The sequence below is a fragment of the Gambusia affinis genome, linkage group LG21 (genome assembly GCF_019740435.1).
Source record: "Gambusia affinis linkage group LG21, SWU_Gaff_1.0, whole genome shotgun sequence".
In the NCBI taxonomy this organism is placed as follows: domain Eukaryota; kingdom Metazoa; phylum Chordata; class Actinopteri; order Cyprinodontiformes; family Poeciliidae; genus Gambusia; species Gambusia affinis.
Window position 1 is genome coordinate 13,578,917 of NC_057888.1, and position 21,582 is coordinate 13,600,498.

The window sequence follows — 21,582 nt, forward strand, 5'->3', positions numbered from 1 at the left end:
TTAATGAACTAATTGCGCAGAAACCGAAAAGATTCGATTTTTTTCGGTAGTTTCTAATCTCTGTGCATCTCTGATTATTTACACTCCTTGTGCTCATCAGCGCTTGAACGCAATAAAACCACAATAAAAGTAACTTTTAATGTGGCACGTTTGTGTCGGCGTCTGCTCCACACACCCTCAGTCTCTAAACACAAATAAATCATTCAGAAAGTGTTTGTGGACGGCCTCCGCTCGGCACAGTATTAAATTATCAATCACTAATGGCAAGGATTTGATTCATTTTTGTAATTGCCTCAATATTTGCATGTGTGTCTGTGTGTGTGTGTGGTATATTATCCGACTTGCTCACACACATGAAGAAGGCTCTGTATATTTCTCCCCCCCCCATCATGTTCAGTTGCTTGGCAACTGCCTTAATGCTTTGGAGTTTCCCTGGGCTGATGGAAGTGGCTCAGTCTGCTCCACACTTCCCACACCTCCCCTTTCTTCCAGAACCATCGCCGTTTTGTTCCTGCGTCAGGCTTTCAGCCGCCGTCTCGTACCTGCGGTCCGCTCATTACTCAAACCGTTGCCGCTTAAGAAGCTCAGGTGGAAGAAAAGGTGAATCCCTTAGTCTGATTGGAGACTGGGGATTTAGTTAGTTTCGTGTTTAAATCGGCAACAAAGCTTCTTCTTGTGGATTCCCCCCCCCACCTTTCGCAGTTCTAATTCCCCGTGAGAGAAACATTTGAATTCCGAGTATTTTAAATCCAACCTTTCCTTTTAGTTCAACTCACATTCAGCATTCACAGTGACTTAAAAGAAGCCTCCTAACTTAAAAGTGCGCTGCGTTTATTAAGTAGCGATTTAGAGATACAACACACGTTGCAGCGCAGCAACATTTGCTGGCCCTTTTCCCAGCATTTACTTTGAAGGGCACAATAAAATGTCCCACAACCTGCAGCAACACGAAGCATTAAGTGATTGTGTGTTAATGCAGCCAAAGCTTCATCCTGGTCCGGCTGTTTTATAGACTGCTGTCTGAGCAGCAGCGGCGCCCACACTCTGACACAGAGCTGTGGAGGAGGAGGACACACACACACACACACACACACACACACACACACACACACACACACACACACACACACTCCGCCTGGCTTCATTTGCCTAATCTAGGTTTACCTTGAATTTAAGTGGAAGAGCTGCAGAATCAAAGCTGCAAAAAAAAATTAATAAAATAAAATGTTTTAGCTTCTTGGAATAAAAGTGAAATGTTAAAGATTGGAACAAGTTAAAAAGTTGCTTATTTTTGTTTCTATTACAGAAGCCGTTTTGTTGGCATTAGATTAGATGAAGTAATTAATGTTTAGGGGTTTTTTTTGTTGCTATTTTTATGGGGTTTTATTCCCCCCCAACAGTTTTAATGTTGCTTTTCTCTTTTAATGAAAAATAATAAATACACAGTAGGCACCATAATAATTATATTTTATCCAAATGTAATAAATAGAAAACATTATAGACGCTGCTTAGTAGCAATAAAACTCGCCATTAAAAAATTTAACATCTCATTTACCCAAGCTCAATTTTATTTTTATTTTATTTTATTTGCTAAAGTAGTTTTGACCTACTTTTGTGACATTTAAAAAAGGGAAAAATTTGTATAATTCATTTGTAATAAAAAATACGAGCGCTAAAATTTACATTGGAGTTGTAAATAAAGTACTAAGTTTTATTAGTGTTAAAACTGCGTTTCGTGTAGTACTCTCTGTAGCATCAAGGTGAAATTAATAAATGAATAAAAAGGTTGTTGTGTTGCTCTTGAAGCACAGATTTTATCTAATATTTTCCGTCTGTTGGAAGATTTTCCTTTATATTTGATTGTAGTGACTCAACAGGTTGGTGCTTTTTTTGTTGCATATTTCTCTTTGTATCTGGATTTTAAACAGCCATGTTTTCTCTCTGTGTGGCTTCGTTTTTGCCAATGCTGAGTGTGCTCACTGGCAATGTTTTTATTTACTACTTTAAAAATGTTTCCAAAGCCTGGCAGATATTTTTGCTGGACATACTTCTCCAAATTGAACATGCCGCATAACGTAAATACCCAGCAGAAGGTCGGATCCTGACACAATGAGTCAGTTTTCGGGTCAGAATGTGGTGTCCGTCTCAAGTCCTTCGTTTTTCCCCCTAACGCGGCGCCTCCATTTCTCACTGCAACGGGTTGCAGGTCAGGCGAACAGCGGAGCTTTCCGACGTCTGCGCTTAATGTATATGCGTGCGTGAGCGAGAGAGGGAGAATTGTGTGTCCTGCTTACTGTAAATATTTAGCTCAGGGTTAATGCAGGGCGGTAATGGGAAGGATCCTGGCGTTTATCTGCCCCCACTTTCCTGTCTGCTGCCGACTCCACAGCGCTGATGGATAGATAGTTAGTCTGATAGATACGTGTTGGTGGATGGGGAAAAGCAGGGGTTAGATTTTGGCTAGGTTAATGTTTGATGGCTGCGGGGTCACCGATGGGACGGCCAAGCATAGTCAGGTCGGGGGGCGTGTGTGTGTGTGTGTGTGTGTGGCAGGAAAGATCCTGGATTTATTCAGGCCAGCTGGAGTTTAAATGCATAACGTGAGGAGAAACCAGGCAGAGCAAATGAAGCTCCTTATTGCTTTGTATTTATTAACTCATTTCAAAGATCACATGTTTAACTGTAGGAGTCGATCCCTGGGAATTCCTAATAAAAATCACCAGCTTTGTCTCACCGCAAACACGTCGGGGGAAGTTGTGAAAAGCAGCAAAAAAATATTCTGCAGCTGACTCTTAATTTAAGTTTTGTAAACTGAGACATCGGTTGCAACTGAGATTTTTTTTAATGCATATTTTAATTTAAATAGAAATAGTTGTGTATCTTTTGTTTTTGTTTTTTTTACGTTTTCACAATATTTTGTTGGATCGTCTGAAAATTAGAAACATTATTTATTGTGGCTGAAAAGCACCGTAACATCTAGACTGAAATACTTTGACCAGTTAAAGTCACTAAATCTCTTACAATTTCCAATAAAATGAATTTTTCACTCATAGTTAAACAACAAACAAACAACAAAAAAACAAGGCATCTTAGGGAAAAAAAAATCTTGAGGAACCATTTAAAGAAAAAAAAAATATAATTTATTTAATTTTTAGTTTAAACTAGTTGTTTTTCTGCTTCTTTCTCATTTCTTTCTTGCCCCTGATTGCTGCAGCTCCTATATTTCTCTTGGTGTTTTTGTGACTGGCTTGTTTTTATTAGACTGAAGCAAACCTCCCATGCATTTTTGTTCCTTTCTCTGATCAAACACACACACACACACACGCACTCACACACATTCACACTATTATCAGCCACCCTCATTCCGGCTCTAAATTAGTTTTCGTTTGTCTTTGTTGGTGGAAAACTCTCAGGAAAACAAATGTCTCCGTGTTGTTGTGGTTACACTTAGCGTGCCTCGTGATTACATCACCTCTGTCCTGCTAAAACAAGCTAGAAAGGCTCCGCTTTTCAGCTTCATCTCGCTGCCTGCGGATTACCCTCAGTATTTACGCCAAATACAGATTTGTCTCGCTGATGTCTGATTAGGAAGCGATCTCTTGGTTGTTCTCCTTAGGAAAGACTTCACTAAGCAATGGCTTGGCAAAATAGCTTTTCTTTTGAGATAAATGAGGCTCACATTGAAGAAGGTAGATATTTTCTTAGCTTGTCAGAAGACGGAGCAAGAAGGAAAAATTAGAGGAATGCTGGGTAATTCAGACCAGTGGGTTTCTGCCGCTGAACTGCACTGATTACACTGAGTACATTTAAGGTTTTTTGCTTTTAGATTTCTCCGTATGGTAATTATATTTTTATTCTATTATTTTTTTAATTGTGTAATATATTTGAAATAAGCATGTTGCTAAAAACCGGCTTGGTTTTTATTTAAAGAATTACAACTTTCAGTCTTATTTCTCATATTTTTTTTCTCTTTTATTCACAGCAAGAAGTTGTAATGTGTTAGAATAAATCAGTGATGTTTAAAGAATTTCAAAAAAGTATAAATTGGTATTTTTTTTTAAAGAAATAAAAATTTGCTACATCTGAAATTTTGTTGTATTTCACAGTTTTTCTCACCATCTTTTTTTTATAGAACTTTTCTTTTTTTTTTTTTTTATCCACTGCAGTAGCCAAACTTCTGATAAATTGTTGGTTTGCCCTCTAATCCAGCTGCTGAAAACCTCGCAGAAACTCCCTTCCCCTCTCCACCCCCTGTCCCCCAAGCCTCGCCCACCCTGCTTTGGGGATCAATTTTTCTGCTGCATATTGCAAAGCGTTATAAATAGTATGTCGGCCCATGTAGTGTTCGTATCTATCGCTCCCTCCATCCCTCCGACCCCTTCCCTCCTGGCACAAAGATCTCTTGTTCCCCCAGTGAATGCGTGCTGCCCTGAGCCATTCAGGCTTTTGTGGGGCTGAGGGGCCCCTCGTCTCCCCCCCCCCCAGCTCCCCTCTCTGCTCTCTCCTCTGCTGGGGTCAAAGGAAGGCAGGGGCAGGGCTTATCCGTGGTGAGGGCAGGGGTGTGCGAGGGGAGGAAGTAGAGATACTGAAATGGGGCATGTGTCGGGGGTTGAATTGTCATTAACACCTGAGTTTTGGGAAATTCAGTATCTATATTTTTATTATAGGTGAAGTATATATATTTTTAAAAGTTTTGGTTTTTCTGATGTCTGAAAATAAAAATGGATGTGGCTGTGATCAATTGAAGTTATACAACCTTTTCCAACATCCCAATGTTTTTATTATTATTATTTTATTTTAACTTTTTTTTTTTTGTACTTAAGAATTTCTACTTTTTTGTTTACGTTTGATATTTTCCATTCCACGGAGATTTTATTTTTGGTGTCGGAAAAAATACGTTTAAATCTTAGCATTTATTTTGACTTTGCGTTAAAAATCTGCAGCTTTTTTTCTTTTAAGACAGTTTGACTTAAAACTACACAAATCTTCCCAATTGCCATTTTAAAATCTTTTTTCTTTAAAGGTATTCTATCCGTCAGAGGCAATGTCTGCAATATATCTCTACACATTAAATATACACACATTAAATCATAGTCAACCCATAATTACACATCATCTTCTAAAATGTATCACCGGCCGTCTTATCGGTTTTAGTGTGATTGAGGATTAGGACGACGCTGTTAATGTTTCTCTCTCCACAGGTGTCTTCTCCGCCGCCGACGGGTCATCGTCAGGGACAGCAGCCGTCGCCATGGGCGGGGCGAGCGCCGAGTTGTCACAGCAACAGCAGACCACACCTTCCCTGGCGCCTCCCTCCCCATTCACCGCCGCGGCTCCACTCAACAGCACAACCTCCACACACGTGAGTCCCAACACGCAGCGTTTGCTGAAAACTCTCGCCACCCCCTCCCTCCCCTCACCTCACTCTGGCACGCATGAAAAAGCATCAAACCCACGGCGACGCACTCCATTTCTCCCTTTTCTTTCACGTGCGCTCCGCTTTTATTCAACAAACCCCCGCATCGCTCAATTCACCAACACCTCTCACATCTTTGAGCTCAAGTGTAGATAAACCGCACGAGCACAAACGGCGTGCAGTTAAACGTCTTCTGTGGCAAATCTCTCTGTGCCATTATTAAACTTCTGCACGTTAATTATCTGTAGAAGAAAAATAATAATAATAATAATAAAACGGTCGGGTTCCGACCTTGTGCGGAGTCACTTTTTTATTGTGAGATAATCTATTGCCAATGTCTGGGTGCACATGTGGAGGGTTGTCCTCAAGCATTGAAAGCACTAAAATAGACCTTTATGCTAGTTCTCCAAACGCGTCATTAAACGTGTGTATTCTCCTGACTAATTCAGTTCTATTAACCCCAGTGAGCAAGGTTGTGATGGATTCATGCTAATTAAAACACACAGGAATTTATTTTATTTTATTTTTGGGGGGGTTGGCGGTGTAAGCAAAAAGAAATACTCAAAATTATCAGTTTGAATACACTTGGGTCCCAGAGTGAATAATAACTGGAGGGAAACGGCCAAGGCTGAATCCATGCCCTATTATGTTTTTATATAATTTCCTTTAGCGTGGAGAGCGGCTCAGAAAACTGGTGTGGGCCGAGTTCATTCTCCAAGCGTCATACCTGAAAGTGGGTCTGAAATCAAGGCTGCGCTTCTGAAGAGTGATGAAATGTTTAGAGTTCTTAAAAAAAAAAAAAAAAAAGAGAAATGATGAAAATAGAAATCTTAAATAAAAAAGCTTTAGTTAATCACCAAATTACCAAAAGTTTCTTTTCAGACTGTTTAACGAGTTGTGGTGTGTACTTCTAGCTTTTATTTAAACTGTCTAGTTTCCAAATATCAAAGAATCTTTTTTTTTTTTTGTAAATAGGAAATAAAATAAGAGCCCATCCTCTATCCTTGAATGCAGTAGAGATGAAACATTTATCCTGGTTGAAGTTGTTATAGTTTTACAGTTTTAAATAGAAATGACCAAAAAACAAATTTGTATTCTGCTACAGTGCTAATGAACAATCCAAGGTTTCGATTTCTTATCACACTGAAGCACCAAAACTCACCATCTGTCAAAGTTTGCTGTATTTTTAATCTACATATTTGAGAAATTAAGACATTTTGAAGATAGATACAAATAATAATAATATTCTGCCTCTAGCGGTTAATGCTTAGTGAGCTAACTTGTATTCAGTTGCTTGCGATCTTCCTAATATTTTGGCTTATCTAATACACTTAGTAAGAACCTGTTAAATTCCTTGAACTATTGGCACTGTAGCCTTGGGTTTAGGTGTTCTTTTATTATTATTGTTAATAGAGCAGAAGATCTGAGACACAACTTCCTTTTAAACCTTCGTAGTAAAAGCCCAAAAGAAAAAAGAAAAAATATTTAAGATGTAATTCTTTCAATGGATAGATCGTGTGCTTGAAGCAATTTGATTAGCTTCTCTTTTACCAAGAGTGTTGACTGTACAGATAATCCCACCTACTGCTTCTTTCAAACCTTCACAATAAGAGCCTTTAAGGAAAATGTAATGCACTCTGCGCCAAGGCTAAAACACAAGATTTGTAAACACTCAAAGGTCTAAAGGCTGGGTGTTTCACTTCATAATAAGCAGACTAAAAATATGTTAACTTAGTAAATAAAAAAAATAGAATAAAACAAGCAATCCTAATATGTTGTGCATAACTGTTGATACATTGTCGGTTGATTTGCACCAGTTTTTAGTCTCCTTCCAACAGTAAAAACCTTTCCCTTCTGGAGAAGTGTCATTTGTTGGTAAATCTGTATTTATTCCATTGAAATTACTGCAAATCTAGAAATTATTTAATTGGTTTTAGAAATTTATTTGCAAACTTGACCTATGTATATTCAGATATTTTCATTGTAAGACCCTTAAAAACAAGATCCGTCCATCCAACAGTCTGTGTCTGTTGATGAGAGGTTTAATATATGACTGAATGAATTATTGTCGATGCTAAATTATGGGATATTTATTCTGCACAAAAACCGATTAATAAAGTCCAATTACTTCTGCATGGATCAACATGTTTTGCATATTTTAAACCTATTAGAATAAACCTTGATAATATCGAGAACATTAATTTATGACATGGCAATTAAAATAAAAAAAACTTCCGACTCATTGTATGTAATGTTCAAATTTCCCCATCTTTTTCCACACAAATCTCTTTTTTTCCTCCAGTGTCCTCTCAACACTTGTTTTGTTTTTTTTTTCTTCTCACCCTCACCCGTCCGTTTCTCTTCTTCCTCCTCTTCCTCCTCTGTTGTCCTGTGATGTAATGACATCTGACAAGCTCCACAGTAGGAATGGAGAGATGGATGGAGTGAGGGAGGGGTGGTTGTATGGTGAAGGTGGAAGGTTGGAGGCGGTATCCCTCAGTTTAACGTGTTCCAGAGGACGAGAGAGAAAACGTTTGTGTGATTCAGACGGTTTATTTCTCACACTTTTCCTCTGATTTAAAAAAAATAATAAAATTTTATGTGTTGTTTTTTCAACACAGTGGCCTGTGCATCTGGGAATCATGCAGACTTTGAACCAAGCTTGCCGAACTGACACAACTGCAGACTGAAGCCAACAACAGGCTTCCCTGTCTGTGTGTGTGTGTGTGTTTTTGTGTGTGTGTGTGAGCTGTTTTCGGTCCACTAACAGACTCTTGGCCTTCTGCTATTGGCTATTTGCCTAAGATGGGGGGGGGGAAAGGGAGTGCGAGAGAGACTTAAATGAAAAATGAATGCAAATGAAAAATGAATGGAAACAAGAGATGGAGGAGGAGGGGTTAGAGTAGGGGTGGGCAAACTATGGCCCCCGGGCCACATCTGGCCCGTTGGTCTTTTTAATCTGGCCCGCCGAAGATTGGTACAGAATTGCCCAAATTATGTCATAATCATAACTCATTCATTTGGTCTAGTAAGGAATAATAATAAGGAATGGACAACTAAATACTTTTTCACTGAAATCCGGTCAAAAGCCGTATGCCTTATCTGCCTTTGCTGTTTTTAAAGAATAAACATCATCTGCCACTTTTCCACCAATCATGCTAATTATGCTAACAACCAGTCAATGCAAGGATGGTCATCTACCGTGCTGAGAATGGCAGCTAGTTTCATCTCCCTTCACACAAGACCCTGAAACGGCACCTCAGGAGTTGCAGTTGATCTCCAATGTGACTCTGTCCTAAAGGAGAAGTCCAACTCTCTTAAACTGGATGGGTTTTATGCTTCAATAATTGCAGCCAAATTTCCGGAAGATGCCACAGACGATGGTGGTGTTGTTTGGCTCTTCTTACGTGTGTGAACAGACTTTTAGTGTGATGAACGAAGCACCTCACAGAGCTCAGCCGAGTGATGAAAACCTCAGATCTGTTCTGAGAATTGCCACAACAAAACTAATACCTGACATTGATGCACTGGCAAAAAAAAAAAAAAAAAGGGAGATCAACAACACTGTTCCCACTCAAAGTGAATGCAAGTATTAAAACTGTAATGCTTTTTTATGCTTCTGTTTGACATGCATGCATCTGGTGCTAGCCCGGCCCGGCAGTCAAATTTTAAAAGTCAATGTGACCCCTGAGCCAAAACGTTTGCCCACCCCTGGGCCAGAGAGAAGTGGACAACGGGAACAGCTTTCTTCATATATATATATATATATATATATATACATATATATATATATACATATATGCACACACACACACAATAAAATGAAGTAAACACATCTCAAAAACAAATAATGTAAATAATATTTATCTTCTGTATTTAACTCGTTAGCAGAACCTCACATTGAATCCTGCAGCGCTACATTCTTCAGTTTTCTGCAGCGTCACATGTTTTGCTTTGGTCACAGGGTTTTTCGCTGCATTTAACAGTCAGCCATTTTGTTCTGTTAGGTGGAGGGGATTCCCCTCCTGATGCTCCACCGTCCCACCCCCACCCTACCCATCACACCCACAGCCCCTTAGTTGGGAAATGCCTTAATTGGATTAAACTCTGTGCATCAGAAACACTTTGTCAGCTTGTCAGAGTGCTGTCGGAGTGCCGGGGCGCTCGGAGCCCTGCATAAATACACAATAATACACTTTTGATTTTCACCTGAAACATTTAGATTATTTTTTGTCTTGTCTAATAATTATAATTAAAAAAAATAAAAAGATAATTTGAATATATTGTTTCAACAATTATTTCTGCAATTAATTTCTCTTTGGGGTTGATTATATTACAAACACACACGCACACACACGTGTGTGTGTTTCTTTGTGAAAATCGGTTGTTGCTTTTTCTGTATGAAATATATGAAATGTCTATTTTGCCTATTTTTAAATAAATGAATATATTATTATTTAGGTTAATTTTGATGCAAAAAATAATTTTTGCTAGAAATTTTTTTTTTATGAAATCCACAAAAGTAGAGGTAGCCATGGCTTTTACTGCTAGCTGCTTGTTGGACTCGCGCGCACACACACACACACACACACACATCCTTGCACTTTTATACAAGCTGAAGACCTTGTTTTGACTTCCATTTATTTTAGTAACTGCATTTGTGCCTAAACCAGACATTTTCCCTTTTCCTAACCATGACCAGTCTATTCCTAACCTTAACCAAAGCTTAATTCACACCTTACCTCTAAATCAAACCTGTAGGGTGTGGAAGAACTGAGAAAACTGGAAAATGTCCTAATTTCTCCCTTTGTTGGTAGATATTGTGAAAGTGGTCCTCTATATACAACATATACAAGTACACACATGCCCATAAAAATCCTGTTATTTGTTTAAGTAAATGAAGAAAAGAAAAAAAAAAACGATAAAAAAAATGTTTTTTTTGTGCTGTGTGTCCCTTCCTAGGCTCTGCCGGGCTCCGTGTTCAACCTGGCTCCCCCCCACATGTTCGGCAACAGGCTGAACCCCAACTCCAGCATGGCGGCTCTCATCGCTCAGTCCGAGGCCTCACCAGCAGGTACCCTCATACCTAACGTGGGAGTGTGTGAAGGAAAGACAAGAAGATAATGCATAGGTCACGCCCTCTTGATCCCACTGTGAGGTCAAGGGTCACTGATAGTCTCAAGCTCCTCCTTCCTACCTCCCATGCGGAGTGGGTGGCGCTTCCACAGATTTGTTGCATCTTTTTTTTTTTTTTTTAAATGCGTAAGAGGGAGTAGAGGGTCTCTGTGACATAACAACTCCCCCGCTGCGTGATAAAAAAGTTCAGCGAAGAGGGAGTAAGAAGTGGTTTTAGCAGGCAGGAGTAGCCGCTTCCTGACGCGAGACATCTGGTTGGCCAGAGAGTAGAGACGCAGGAGAGAAGAGAGGAAGAGGGAATAAAGAGTGAAGAGGAGGAAGTGGTTCCTGCTGCCAGTCATCAGAGCCAGATCCACTCTGACCTGCAGGTCAGCTCACTAATCAGGCTGAATGTCAGGGGATACAGGCCTTTCTTTCTGTGTGTGTGTGTGTGTGTCTTACTCAGAGACTGTGCAGGTTTAGCGTTATATGAAAAGGATTCAACCTTATTTCACTTCTTCACTTAACGTCAAGATGTAATTTAAATAGATCTAATGCAAAAAAAATATAAAAAATGCTATGAGACTCTAAGATGTCAAGAAAAAAGTTAATAATTTCCAACTTTAAAACTATGGAGACATAAATGCAAAAGTGGACGAGCTTTTAATTTTTAAACATCCCTGTCGTCTTTTTTGCTTACAAACTAAAACATTAATGGGACTTTTATTCTTATTGCTTGACTGATCCATGAACCTTTTTCACTCCAGATACGAACATTAAACAGAATCACTTCTTTCCTCTGCAGTCATTGGAAGAGTGTTTTTTTTTTCTTGTTTTTTTCTGCATTTCAAATTTTATCAGTGTGCAGGAGTCATCTGAGAGGTCATGCAAGGTGTGTGCGCGTGTTTGCATGCGTGTATGTAGCCTGTTTACTTTGGCACCCGTCTGGCGTGAGCTGCCAGGACAGAAAGGGTTATGGCGGAAACGACACTCAAGAGGAAGGAAAAAAAAAAAAAAGGGAGTCGGCGACTGGAGTGGTGACCTGGTGGAGGGTGGAGGAAGGAGAGAGAGAGAGAAAAAAAAAGCTGGGGTTTGACTGTCTTAAGTAGAGGGGAGTTTGCGCTTGTGTATAAATGCAAAAGTGTGTGCGCATGTGTGATTCATTACTCTGACTGAGGAAAATGAAAAGAAGCGTCTGGCCAGGGGCCCAGAGGGAGGAGAGGTGGAGTGAGAAAGAGAGAGAGTGAATGAAAGCTCATGTCTTGGAGAGATGGAAAGTTAAGGAGATGCTTGTAATCTTGACAGAAGAGCAAAGGGTCAGATCGGAAAATATAGTTTTGTTTAATTGTCTAAAAATAAAGCATAAAGCAAATGCTTTCAGTTTTAGTGTAAACAGAGGTGAAAGGAGTAGATCTTTAGGAGCCATTCATTGATGATCTTTGTGGTCTAATTGGTGAAAATGACTGCGATCCAGATTATTTCTGCTCTTAAAAATTAAAGACCTAGCATGCACTGTGTATCACAGCTGAATAATAATGCACATTTTGTACTTTTTACAAGTTTTAGAGGTAAACAAAATCTGTGTTGTCTTCTCTAAACCCAACTTGGGGTCAAAAATTGACAAGAGTCCAAAATATTCATGTTGTAAATGTAAGTATTGCTATAAAAGCAGTAAAAATACGTCATCTTGAACTTAGTAGAAACGCTTGTATAATCAGCTTTTATTTGTCTTTTCCATTGATGTTTCCTTTGTTAGAAGCTTGAAAAATGATTGATCTGATTATTTATTTACACAAAAATAAACACACAAAGTACATCAAAAATACAAATCAGATTGTATTTAAAGCATAAAAAGTTACAATTATAGAAACGCCCCAAAATTAATTCCATATTTTGATTATTGGTCATAAATTTGTGCAAAAAAACATTTTTTTGCATTATATATTTTGGTACATAAACCGAAGCGAAGTTATTGAATGAACACCCAATAAAGTTAAAGTAATTTCCAGAATATTATATCATTTTGCAATTTCAATTTTGATAAAGCAACACTTCTTTCTTTCCTGCTATGCTCAGCAACAAGTGGGGGAGGGGCAGCACGGTATTGCAAACTTCCCATAGAATCTCATTTAAATGATTTAAAGCTGTGGAGAATCTTAGCAGTTTTCAAACCATCACCATTCCTAACGTCTTCTTACCAATAAAATGATTGATGTCTGTTTAGATATCCTGCAGCTCAATGTTTATTTCTGTGCTTTAATAATAATGAATCAAATTATTATAATATTACAATCAAGCGAGGTGTAAAATGAAATATTTTTTTCTTCTCTCAGACAGAAACAAGAGCTTTAAGTTTGTTTAAAATGCGGAAAGCAGGAGGGCAGAAGACAATCGTTTCCCCGTCCTTTGTAAAAAAAATAAAAAATTTGGTGAACAAACTGCCTCCAACTTAACATCCGTGTGTTCTTAGATCTCCGATTGATTTTCTCTGTCTGTGTGTGTGTGCGTGTGTGTGTGTGTATGTGCGTGTGCGTGCATGCATGTGCGCGCGCAGATCAGGAGGTGGGAGACGGCAGCGGCGGATCTCAGGGCTTCTCCATAAGAGCTTCTCCTAAGACCACCCCGCGGTGAGTGCACACACACACACACACACACACACACCCTGCTTCCCTCCCTCTCCATTTACATTCCTCACTGCCCCCCATACTTCACACACCCCTCCTCACTCTTTTTCTTCTTGCTTTTCCCTTCGCCGGCCCCTCGTCTCTTCTTCTCTCTCTTCCTCTCGGTCCGCTCTTCCTCACATTCCCTCTTTCGCTTTTAGCCCTGCAGGCGGTTCTCGCTCTCTTAGCCAACGATAACTTGTTCTAAAGGAGGTAACCGTCCTTCAGGTTCACTTAGATACTTTGTTTTTTTTCCTCGGTTTTAAATCAGCCATGGACGGACAGTCGGAGGATTTACTGTATCTTCTCCTTTTGGGATTACTTTCATGGATCTTTCGGGATGGGAATATTGATCCCAGACATACAGTTCTGCTTGTTTCTAACACTTTGTGGGATGGCTGATGCATCTGATGAGGTTGGTAACATTTGGATGAGTAGCGCTGCACTTAAAGTCAGCGGTGTTGTAAAATGCTGTGGCGGTACCGCAACTTAGATTAATTTGCGCAGTGTTTTTGTGCATTTTCTCTTGCTCTCTCTCTTTTTTTTCTTCTCCTCTTCCCCCTAGTGCTCAGTTTAACCTTTTAAAAGCAAAGTGCAAAACTCCTGGCATCTCTTTTCCACCACATCTCTCCTCTCCTGCTGTCCCTCGTTTCCCCTCTTTCACACTCAACAGATTGTCTCAACAACCGAGATTTATCGCATGGAGACGTCGCGCTGCGTCCTCCCTCTCTTTTCCCCCTGCTCTCGCGCGCAGACGGAGAGCCTGGCCCCTTTTCATTAGAGGCCACTGTAACAACAAATTGATGTAGTTTTATAGCCAGCAGTGTCTATGTTTGTCTGACATTTATGTTGGGTCGTTAATCTCCCTATTGACCTCTCCATCTCTCCTTTTTCCTTTCCGCGCTCCCTCTTTTCTCCACCCCGCTCCTTTCAGCTCTCCCATTGGCGGCCTGCAGATCCGCTATGACTCCTCGGGGTCGTTGCCGGGGCCAGGGCTGGGGTTGCTAGGGGCCGTCGGCGGCGGGGAGACGCTGCCCCCGGTGGCCACCAGCATCGAGCAGCTCCTGGAGAGGCAGTGGAACGAAGGGCAGAGCTTCCTGCTGCAGCAGGGAGCGCAAGGAGACGGTGAGTGGAGGCAAAACATCTTCCTCCATCGTTTCTCCTACAGCTAAGGTGAAAATGGAAAAGTGAAGCGACAGCAAAACCTGCTTGTTAGAAAACTTGTCTTTCAGCAGAGCCCATCAATTTAAAATGACCTTCTCGTCGTCCTTGAGTCTAAATGTGCGTCAGGGTAACTTTGACTCATTTTGACCTTTGACCTTCTTGTAGAAAAGTATCAATTGCTGGATATTTGAGCATGACTGACTTGCTGGTCTTTCAGATTTGTTTTCTCAGTCCAGCCACACATACTGTATTCACAGCGTGTCTGTTCATCCTTACGTCTTAAATTTATGTATTGAAAATAAATTAGATGCAAAATTTAAGACCTAGAAAGTCCTAAATGTATGTATTTACAGCCTTAAAATGTCTTAAATTCTTTAAACAAATTTACATTGGCCTTAAGTATATTAATCACAGGTCTTAAGTTTTGTTGTGGCATGGCTATTTATTATATATTCTAAGTAGTTTTTTTCTGTAGGACAAAGTCTGAGTCATAACGCTACTGCTAGCTAGCTGCTAATATATATTTCCTAGCTAGCTATGTGGCATCTTTGCGTTTGTTTTTGCAAGCAAATTTATTGCTTGCCAGTCATATTGTTTGCCACTGGCTCACTTCTGTCGCCATCCGATACTTGACTAGATGCATTCTGTCCAAAACAACTTTTAAGTTTGGTGCTGTGGCGGTTAAAGCTGTAGGGAGCTAAATGCAGCGTGATATACTAAAGCTGCTGCTAAACAGACTTCGAAAATTATGGATAATCTTGACCATCATCTTCATCAGACTGTCTTGGGAAAGTAGAGTGTCTTCAGTCAGAGGCTTCTTCAAACTCACTGTAATACAGGCCGCTACAGGAGATCTTTCCTGCCAGCAGCCATCACGACCTACAATAACTCTTTGAATTAATATGAGTTATTTTAATTCCCCTTTGGGATCAATAAAGTATTTTTGAAATTTGAATTTGTAATACCCCTGATATTAACCCATTTCTAGATTGTTTTGGTCTTAAATTTCAATCAAGGTGACCCGCTGAAACCTGCAGATACCATAATTTACAATCGTTACCGTTAAACCACCTGTATTTAATTTTTATGTTTCACTTAAGCGTCACAGATGCCATAACACAACGTCTTCCTTCCTCTTCCTCCTGTCAGTGGTGGCCATGTTGAAGTCTCTCCACCAGCTGCAGGAGGAGAACAGGAGACTGGAGGAGCAGATTAAAACCCTGACCATGAAGAAAGAGAGACTCCAGCTTCTCAGCGCACAGTTATCAGTGCCATTCACCCCGAGCACCATTTCCTCGAGTAAACACACACTCACACACACACACGGTTTTGTTAGAGTTCAGGGTGAATGGCTTTTGGGAGATATTTCTTTACAAGAGATGAAAGAAACGTAAAGAGAGAGTCTTGGAGAGTTTTTGACAGAGAGAGATTTGCTTTTTACAGCTGTTTAGATTAGCGGTGCCCTCTATCCTTTTTTTCAGTCCATCAGGACAATGAAAGGAAAATTCAACATGAAGAATGTAGATCAAATGATTCTGTTCTGTTAGAATAGCCTAGTTAAAGAAAAGGTCTAAATCCAACTGAGGATCTGCGACTTTAAGAAATCTTTGAAAAATGTTTTCCTTCCAGTCTGGATTCATCTGTACTTGTTATCTCCCCATAATTGCTCACTGCTTTGTTTTGGTCTAAATCTCAATAAAATACTTAAAAGTTTGCTGTTTTAATGTTGTAAAAGAGGAATCAGTACTTTAGTGCGGCGGTTAATCAAGCTAACGCTGTGATTGTTTGTGTAGGTGATGTGAAGGGGTCCCACCTCGGAGCCACAGACTCTTCTTTACCAGTGACAGCTCAGGTAAGGAGAGGAACGCGGACACAGCACGACACCGCTGCGCCATAAAACACCCGATGACGGTGTATGCGAATGTCTGTCTCAAAGGACACCGCGTCTTGCGGAGGTCACAGCAGCAGCGGCTCCACCTCCTCGCTCTCCGCCTCGCCCTCCGTCTCCCAGAGCCCGCCTCAGCCGGCGCTGAACGGCATGGCCGCCACGGCCGCGCTGGGCGGCGTCGCCGGGCTGATGGGCGCTCTGGGCGCAGGAAACGCGCTGGGCATCGGCGGGATCGTCGGAGCGCTGAACGGCGTGATCCAGACGCCGGCGGGCCCCGGCAGCCCCCACACTACGGGAACTGCGGCAGGCGTCACGCTCCCCGTTAACAGCAGGTATCCGACTTCCTGTCCTACGATGATCTCACCTGTGAAAACATCAAGTCATACAAAAACAAATGTTTATTTCTCTGAAAACGTTCAACAAGCAAGGGAGCTGTTTGTGTCTCCAGGGTAAATTATTGAGTGAAAAGTTCACAGGTTCCTCTTTTTCTTCCCTTTTGCCTTCATGCTGGATGGAAGCAGCTCAACAGGTAGTAAGAACAGGTGAGACAGGAACCTGCACAGCTGCATCTCAGTGTGGTAGAATGTTATCAAACAGCTGATTCATTTCACTTATTAAGCTAATAATAAAACCCCATATGTTTAACAAACAATATGAACACAATAAAAATAAATTAAAGCGTAATCCTCGTACAAACATCTTGCCAACTGAAATGTCCATAAAAGGTGCAATATATGCACTCCGCACTTGATCACAGCTCCTTTGCAGCACTTGCATCCTATCAGTGCTGCAGTTATTTCTGTATTATTGATCCACCACGTAGCTTCCTTCTATTTAATTTTCCATTAAAAGGCTTAGATGCGCCACACTGAGCAACAACCGGTTTCTTGTTTTCACCCGTTATAAATCAGAATCATCCTGATTATCTGAAACAGGTGTGTCAGACATCAAGGTCACAAATGTCCTGAGGGCCAGTTGTGGCTGAACATATTGATAAAACCACCCATAAAAAAATCACATCATCATCATATTGAACATCCTCTCACACTGATGTAATTTGGCAGTATACAAGAAAGATCCGTTTTAATTTGATTAGTAAAATGCTAAACAACAGAACTGTTATCTTGATTGTTCAATTTTTGAAAATCTGCATCAGCTGGATTTGAAAGCAATCTTAAAATGAGTTTTTAATTTTACCTTTTTAGTTAGAGTAAGTGAAATAAATAAACTTGACACGATGTTCTCATTTATTGAGATGCACTTGTACAGGAGCAGTCGTCATTTTTGTTGCGTCCCGTGTTGTTGGTTTTGTAGCAAGAGAAACGGTTTAGTGTGTGTGTGTTACATCAGCAGCTCCATGTTTCTCTCCTGACGTTGTTGCCTTTGGCCCCTCAGCGCCGCCCGGCTCGGCCTGCTGTCCGAACAGCAGCGTCTGCTTCAGCATCAGCTCCAGCAGCTGCTGTCCTCCCAGTCGTCTGCGGTACGTCACTTCCTCAGGAGCCGAATTCCCATTTCTCCCGTCCGGGTTCGTGGCGTAAACGTCTGTAACTTTAACCTTTCGCTCTTTGACTCAGGACCAGCAGCAGCAGGCGCTGCTCCTGCAGCTGATCCAGCAGCAGCATCAGGACCTGCAGCAGCTGCAGTCCCTCTCCTCCACGGGCCAGATGCCCTCCATGCCGCTGTCCGGCTCTCAGCTGCCCCTCACCAACCTGCAGAGCCAGGGCGCCATCGCCACCAACCCCTTCCTCGCGCTGCAGCACACACACACCGACACACACGGCTCGGGGCCGGGAAAGCCCCGGGTCGCAGAAAAAGCCGTGGGCATCACCGGCCAAGAGAAGACATGACACTTTTTATATTGTTTGTTTATGATTTATTTTTTTTATTTTTATTTTTTTTATTACTCTCTTTATAAAATATGCATAGTTGTAAGATCAGCTTTTTGGTCAGAGTCCATCAGCTGGACAGAAGAGCAAGAGTTAAAAGTGTTGCCATTCATTTCATGGAGTTCCTCCCTCACTCAAACTGGGCCGGCCGACTTCGGTTCTGCAGCTTTTTCTGGTTTAAAACTTGACCCTGAATTCTGTTTATGTGTGTGTGTGTGTGTGCACGCTATTTATTTCAGTCTAACTTATAGTTGTGTTCTCTTTAACTGCTTCTTTGTTCTTATTGTCTTTAGTTGGGTTTTAATTTAATATTCCTATTTGTTTCTCTATTAGTTTCACCATGTAGCATCAGAGTAAAATATCTGTTTGTTTTTTTCCCTCGTGGTTTTTTAGTTGTTTTTTTTTTTTGCTTAAATCATCCAAAAGGTCAGTTTCCAAGAAAGTTTAAAGCTAACTGTTTCTGTCATAATTCCGACTTTTGTTTCCTCTCCTCTCGGCTTCTTCTCTTCGTTTCTATCACGATGTTTCACTCTCAGGGGCCTCCGCTAACCAGAGCTGTTAGCTCGACAGCCGAGCTGGCGCACAGAAAACCTACAAACCTAAAAATCACGAAAAAAGAAAAAAAAAAAACGAAAACAAGCAGCAATACATGAATGAGTATAAAAGTACACTTCCCTGGAATATCACTGAACAGTAACAGATGTATGTTTGACATCTGTCTCGCAGCAGTCCCGAGGGGAATATCGGGTCAGCGTTGTGAAAAGAAAAGAGAAAAAAAAAAGAAATTGCCCCACATGTTTCTGGCTGCTGCTTCTCTCCCAACGTCTCTTTCACTCTGCGCGCTGCAGATCCATTAATATCAGCGAGCCAAGCGTCGCACTGTCACCGCAGTAGCCTTGCTGTCGACTGTCTCTTCTCCGGGCCAGATACTGGCAGGGGGGGGGGGCTCAGTCATGGATGCGAGACACTTACAGGACGGGGTTAAAAAGAAAACTCAAGGTTTAAAGGCAGCTTGTTTCGAGACGCTGTAATCCATGTAGCTTGGAGTCCGAAACAAAAAAGTCATGCACTTGTCTGCAAACAAAGCCTCTTTCCTGCCCCGTCTTCCTGATTGAGCCCCCCGCTTGCACCTACCTCTTCGAGCAGGACCTCAAAGGCCGACCGCGGCAGTCGCTTTAAAAAAAAAAACAAAAAACAACACAACAGTCAGGACTGGCCGTTCAGGCTCCAAACACAAGTGCCTGAGGCCAAATAGGTGGGGAGGGGGTAAGATTTTTGCGTTTCTTTTTACATTGCAAATTTTTTACAGCGCTCCTGGTGATTATGCTGCACCTAATTTAATGGAAACACTTTCCAGCTCTTAACAAAACGAGAAAAATTTATTCAGCTGCATTCTATAATATTCAAAAATAAATAAATAAATAAATAAATACAACTTTTATGTTGTGGTTTTTTTGTTGTTGTTTTTTTTTATTTATCTGGAGTGTTTGTGTATTGTGTGTAAATTTATATATTTTAAAAAAAAATAAACTCACTGATTTTTTTTTCTCTTTTTTTGTGATTTAACATCATTTTGTACTACTGTGTACAGGTTTTTTTGTTTTGTTTTGTTTTTGACCTCCAAGACAGTCTGATTTTGCTGTAAACTCTCTCTGATGACGTCTGCTCTGTGTCACGTGTTTGAAAAGCTAGAAGCTATTTAATAGTTGGTTGATTTGGGAGGAGCGGGGGTGTATATAGCTGCTCGTAGGGGCAGAAGAAGTGTGTTCGGTGGCACAGTCTTTACCTCGTTAAGTGTACATAAACCTTTCTCATTGGCCGTTTGGTGTACATAAGTGATTGTGATTGGCCGTGATGCCAATGAAGCCTCAAGTTTGTGTGTGTGAGAGTCTTTTTAGGACCAGAAAAATAAGATTAACAGTGACTGGACACACAAAAGTATTAATTTATTTTTATATGTGCAGGGACATTGTGGTTCTTTCGTTTTTAAGGTTTGCACCATTTTCTCTCTTTTTTTTTTTTTTACTTGGGCACTATGATTTCATTTGTCCACACAAATGTGTTTCAATCAGTTTTGTGAAAGTGGGAAAATAATTAAGGTGTGGAGCGGGGTCTCATATTGTATTTCAAAATGCAAAAAAATAAATAAACTCTGGGTTAAGAAAATCATTTTGTTTTTAGTCTTCTGTATGGTAGAATTGATGCTAAAATTGTGCTGGCAATTTTTGAAATTGTTTAAAAAAAAATTCAATTTTCTGAACTTTTTTTTTTTTACAGTGTGCGTTGATGAGATTTTATGTTTTCAAATAGAAAACAGACATTTTAAAAAAATGGAATCAATTTCATATCAAGTTATTCAACTATTTTCTTTTTTCTATGATCATAAGAGGTGATATTTAAGTAAAATTGCAAATAAGTAAATTAATAAAATTTATGATATTTAATAAATCAAATTTGTGACTTAATCTGTAAGTCTATATTTAATTCTCTATATAGAAACATGACTCGCCTCTTGGAGTTATAGCCTTGCTCAAAAATGGATGATAAAGGGTTAAATGTTCATTTTTATTTTGTAAATGATAATGAATCTTTACCTTTAAAAGGTGTGTTTCTGTTCCTAACACACACCCTTGTTAAAACTGATGGGTCCCTGCTGCTGGATGCTGAAGGGGGTCGTTGAGTGAGGAGTGGGATCTGATGTTGTCTGCGACTGCTGAAAACCAAACCATGGAAAAAACCTCTGGATAAAAAAAAAAAATATATATATATATATATTTAATTATGTAACAATGGGGAATATTTGATTTTTTTTCTGTTTTTGCTTTGTTTCTGTACTCTTGGGTTTTTTTAGGGAGGTTGTACAATTTAAAAATAATAATTTCTAATTGCTTACTGGCTGCTAATTGTCGCTGACGTCAGACACATCCTTAACTTCTTTTGTATGGAATTAAAATTTTTATTTTACTATGTTTGGCTCAGCTTGTGAGCAAATTTTTTAATCGTATTTTATTCATTGCTCTACATAAATATAGAATTATTTTGATATAATATCCTATATATATATATATATATATATATATATATATATTAGGTGGAGAACGGAGCAGCAACACGGTTTTATTTTGTAGTGGAAGAAAAGCGGAACCCGTCAGGATCAGACTCAAAAAGAAATAACAGAAAAGAAAAGAAAAACGAGTGTCTTTCACAATAAAAGGTGTGCTTTCAGTCCTAATAAGTGCGCACATACTGAAACTGATGAAGTCCAGCTGTTTGAGGGGGTGTGGGGGAAAAAAAGAATAAAAACAGAAAAACATCTGCTTGTGTGCTGTTGAGGTGGGGGCACCATTCTGCTGCATCTGCCTCTGTCCTGGTAATTAAAAGCCCACTTTCCTCCTTCGCCCTCCCTTCAGCAGCAGTTTTTAGTTTCCAGCCACCCTCCACCCCTCTTCC

At 40.2% G+C, this 21,582-nt stretch overlaps 1 protein-coding gene across 13 annotated transcripts in view; it reads left to right on the forward strand.

Annotated features, from left to right (window-relative positions):
• mllt10 (MLLT10 histone lysine methyltransferase DOT1L cofactor) overlaps positions 1-20,301 on the forward strand; it is a 44,822-nt gene extending 24,521 nt beyond the window's left edge. For 4 of the 13 annotated variants that reach the window (XM_044103946.1, XM_044103948.1, XM_044103953.1 and 1 more), the window contains 10 exons: positions 5,202-5,362; positions 10,379-10,490; positions 13,086-13,158; positions 14,129-14,319; positions 15,508-15,657; positions 16,152-16,210; positions 16,295-16,578; positions 16,765-16,788; positions 17,642-17,726; positions 17,821-20,301. In XM_044103946.1, coding sequence (XP_043959881.1) covers positions 5,202-5,362; positions 10,379-10,490; positions 13,086-13,158; positions 14,129-14,319; positions 15,508-15,657; positions 16,152-16,210; positions 16,295-16,578; positions 16,765-16,788; positions 17,642-17,726; positions 17,821-18,093 — 1,412 coding nt within the window. In that variant the 3' untranslated portion in view covers positions 18,094-20,301. Of the gene's footprint in view, positions 1-5,201; positions 5,363-10,378; positions 10,491-13,085; positions 13,159-14,128; positions 14,320-15,507; positions 15,658-16,151; positions 16,211-16,294; positions 17,727-17,820 lie in introns of those variants that run through there. The other 9 variants (XM_044103947.1, XM_044103949.1, XM_044103955.1 and 6 more) reach the window with 3 other exon arrangements.
• Positions 20,302-21,582: the final 1,281 nt, after the last annotated feature.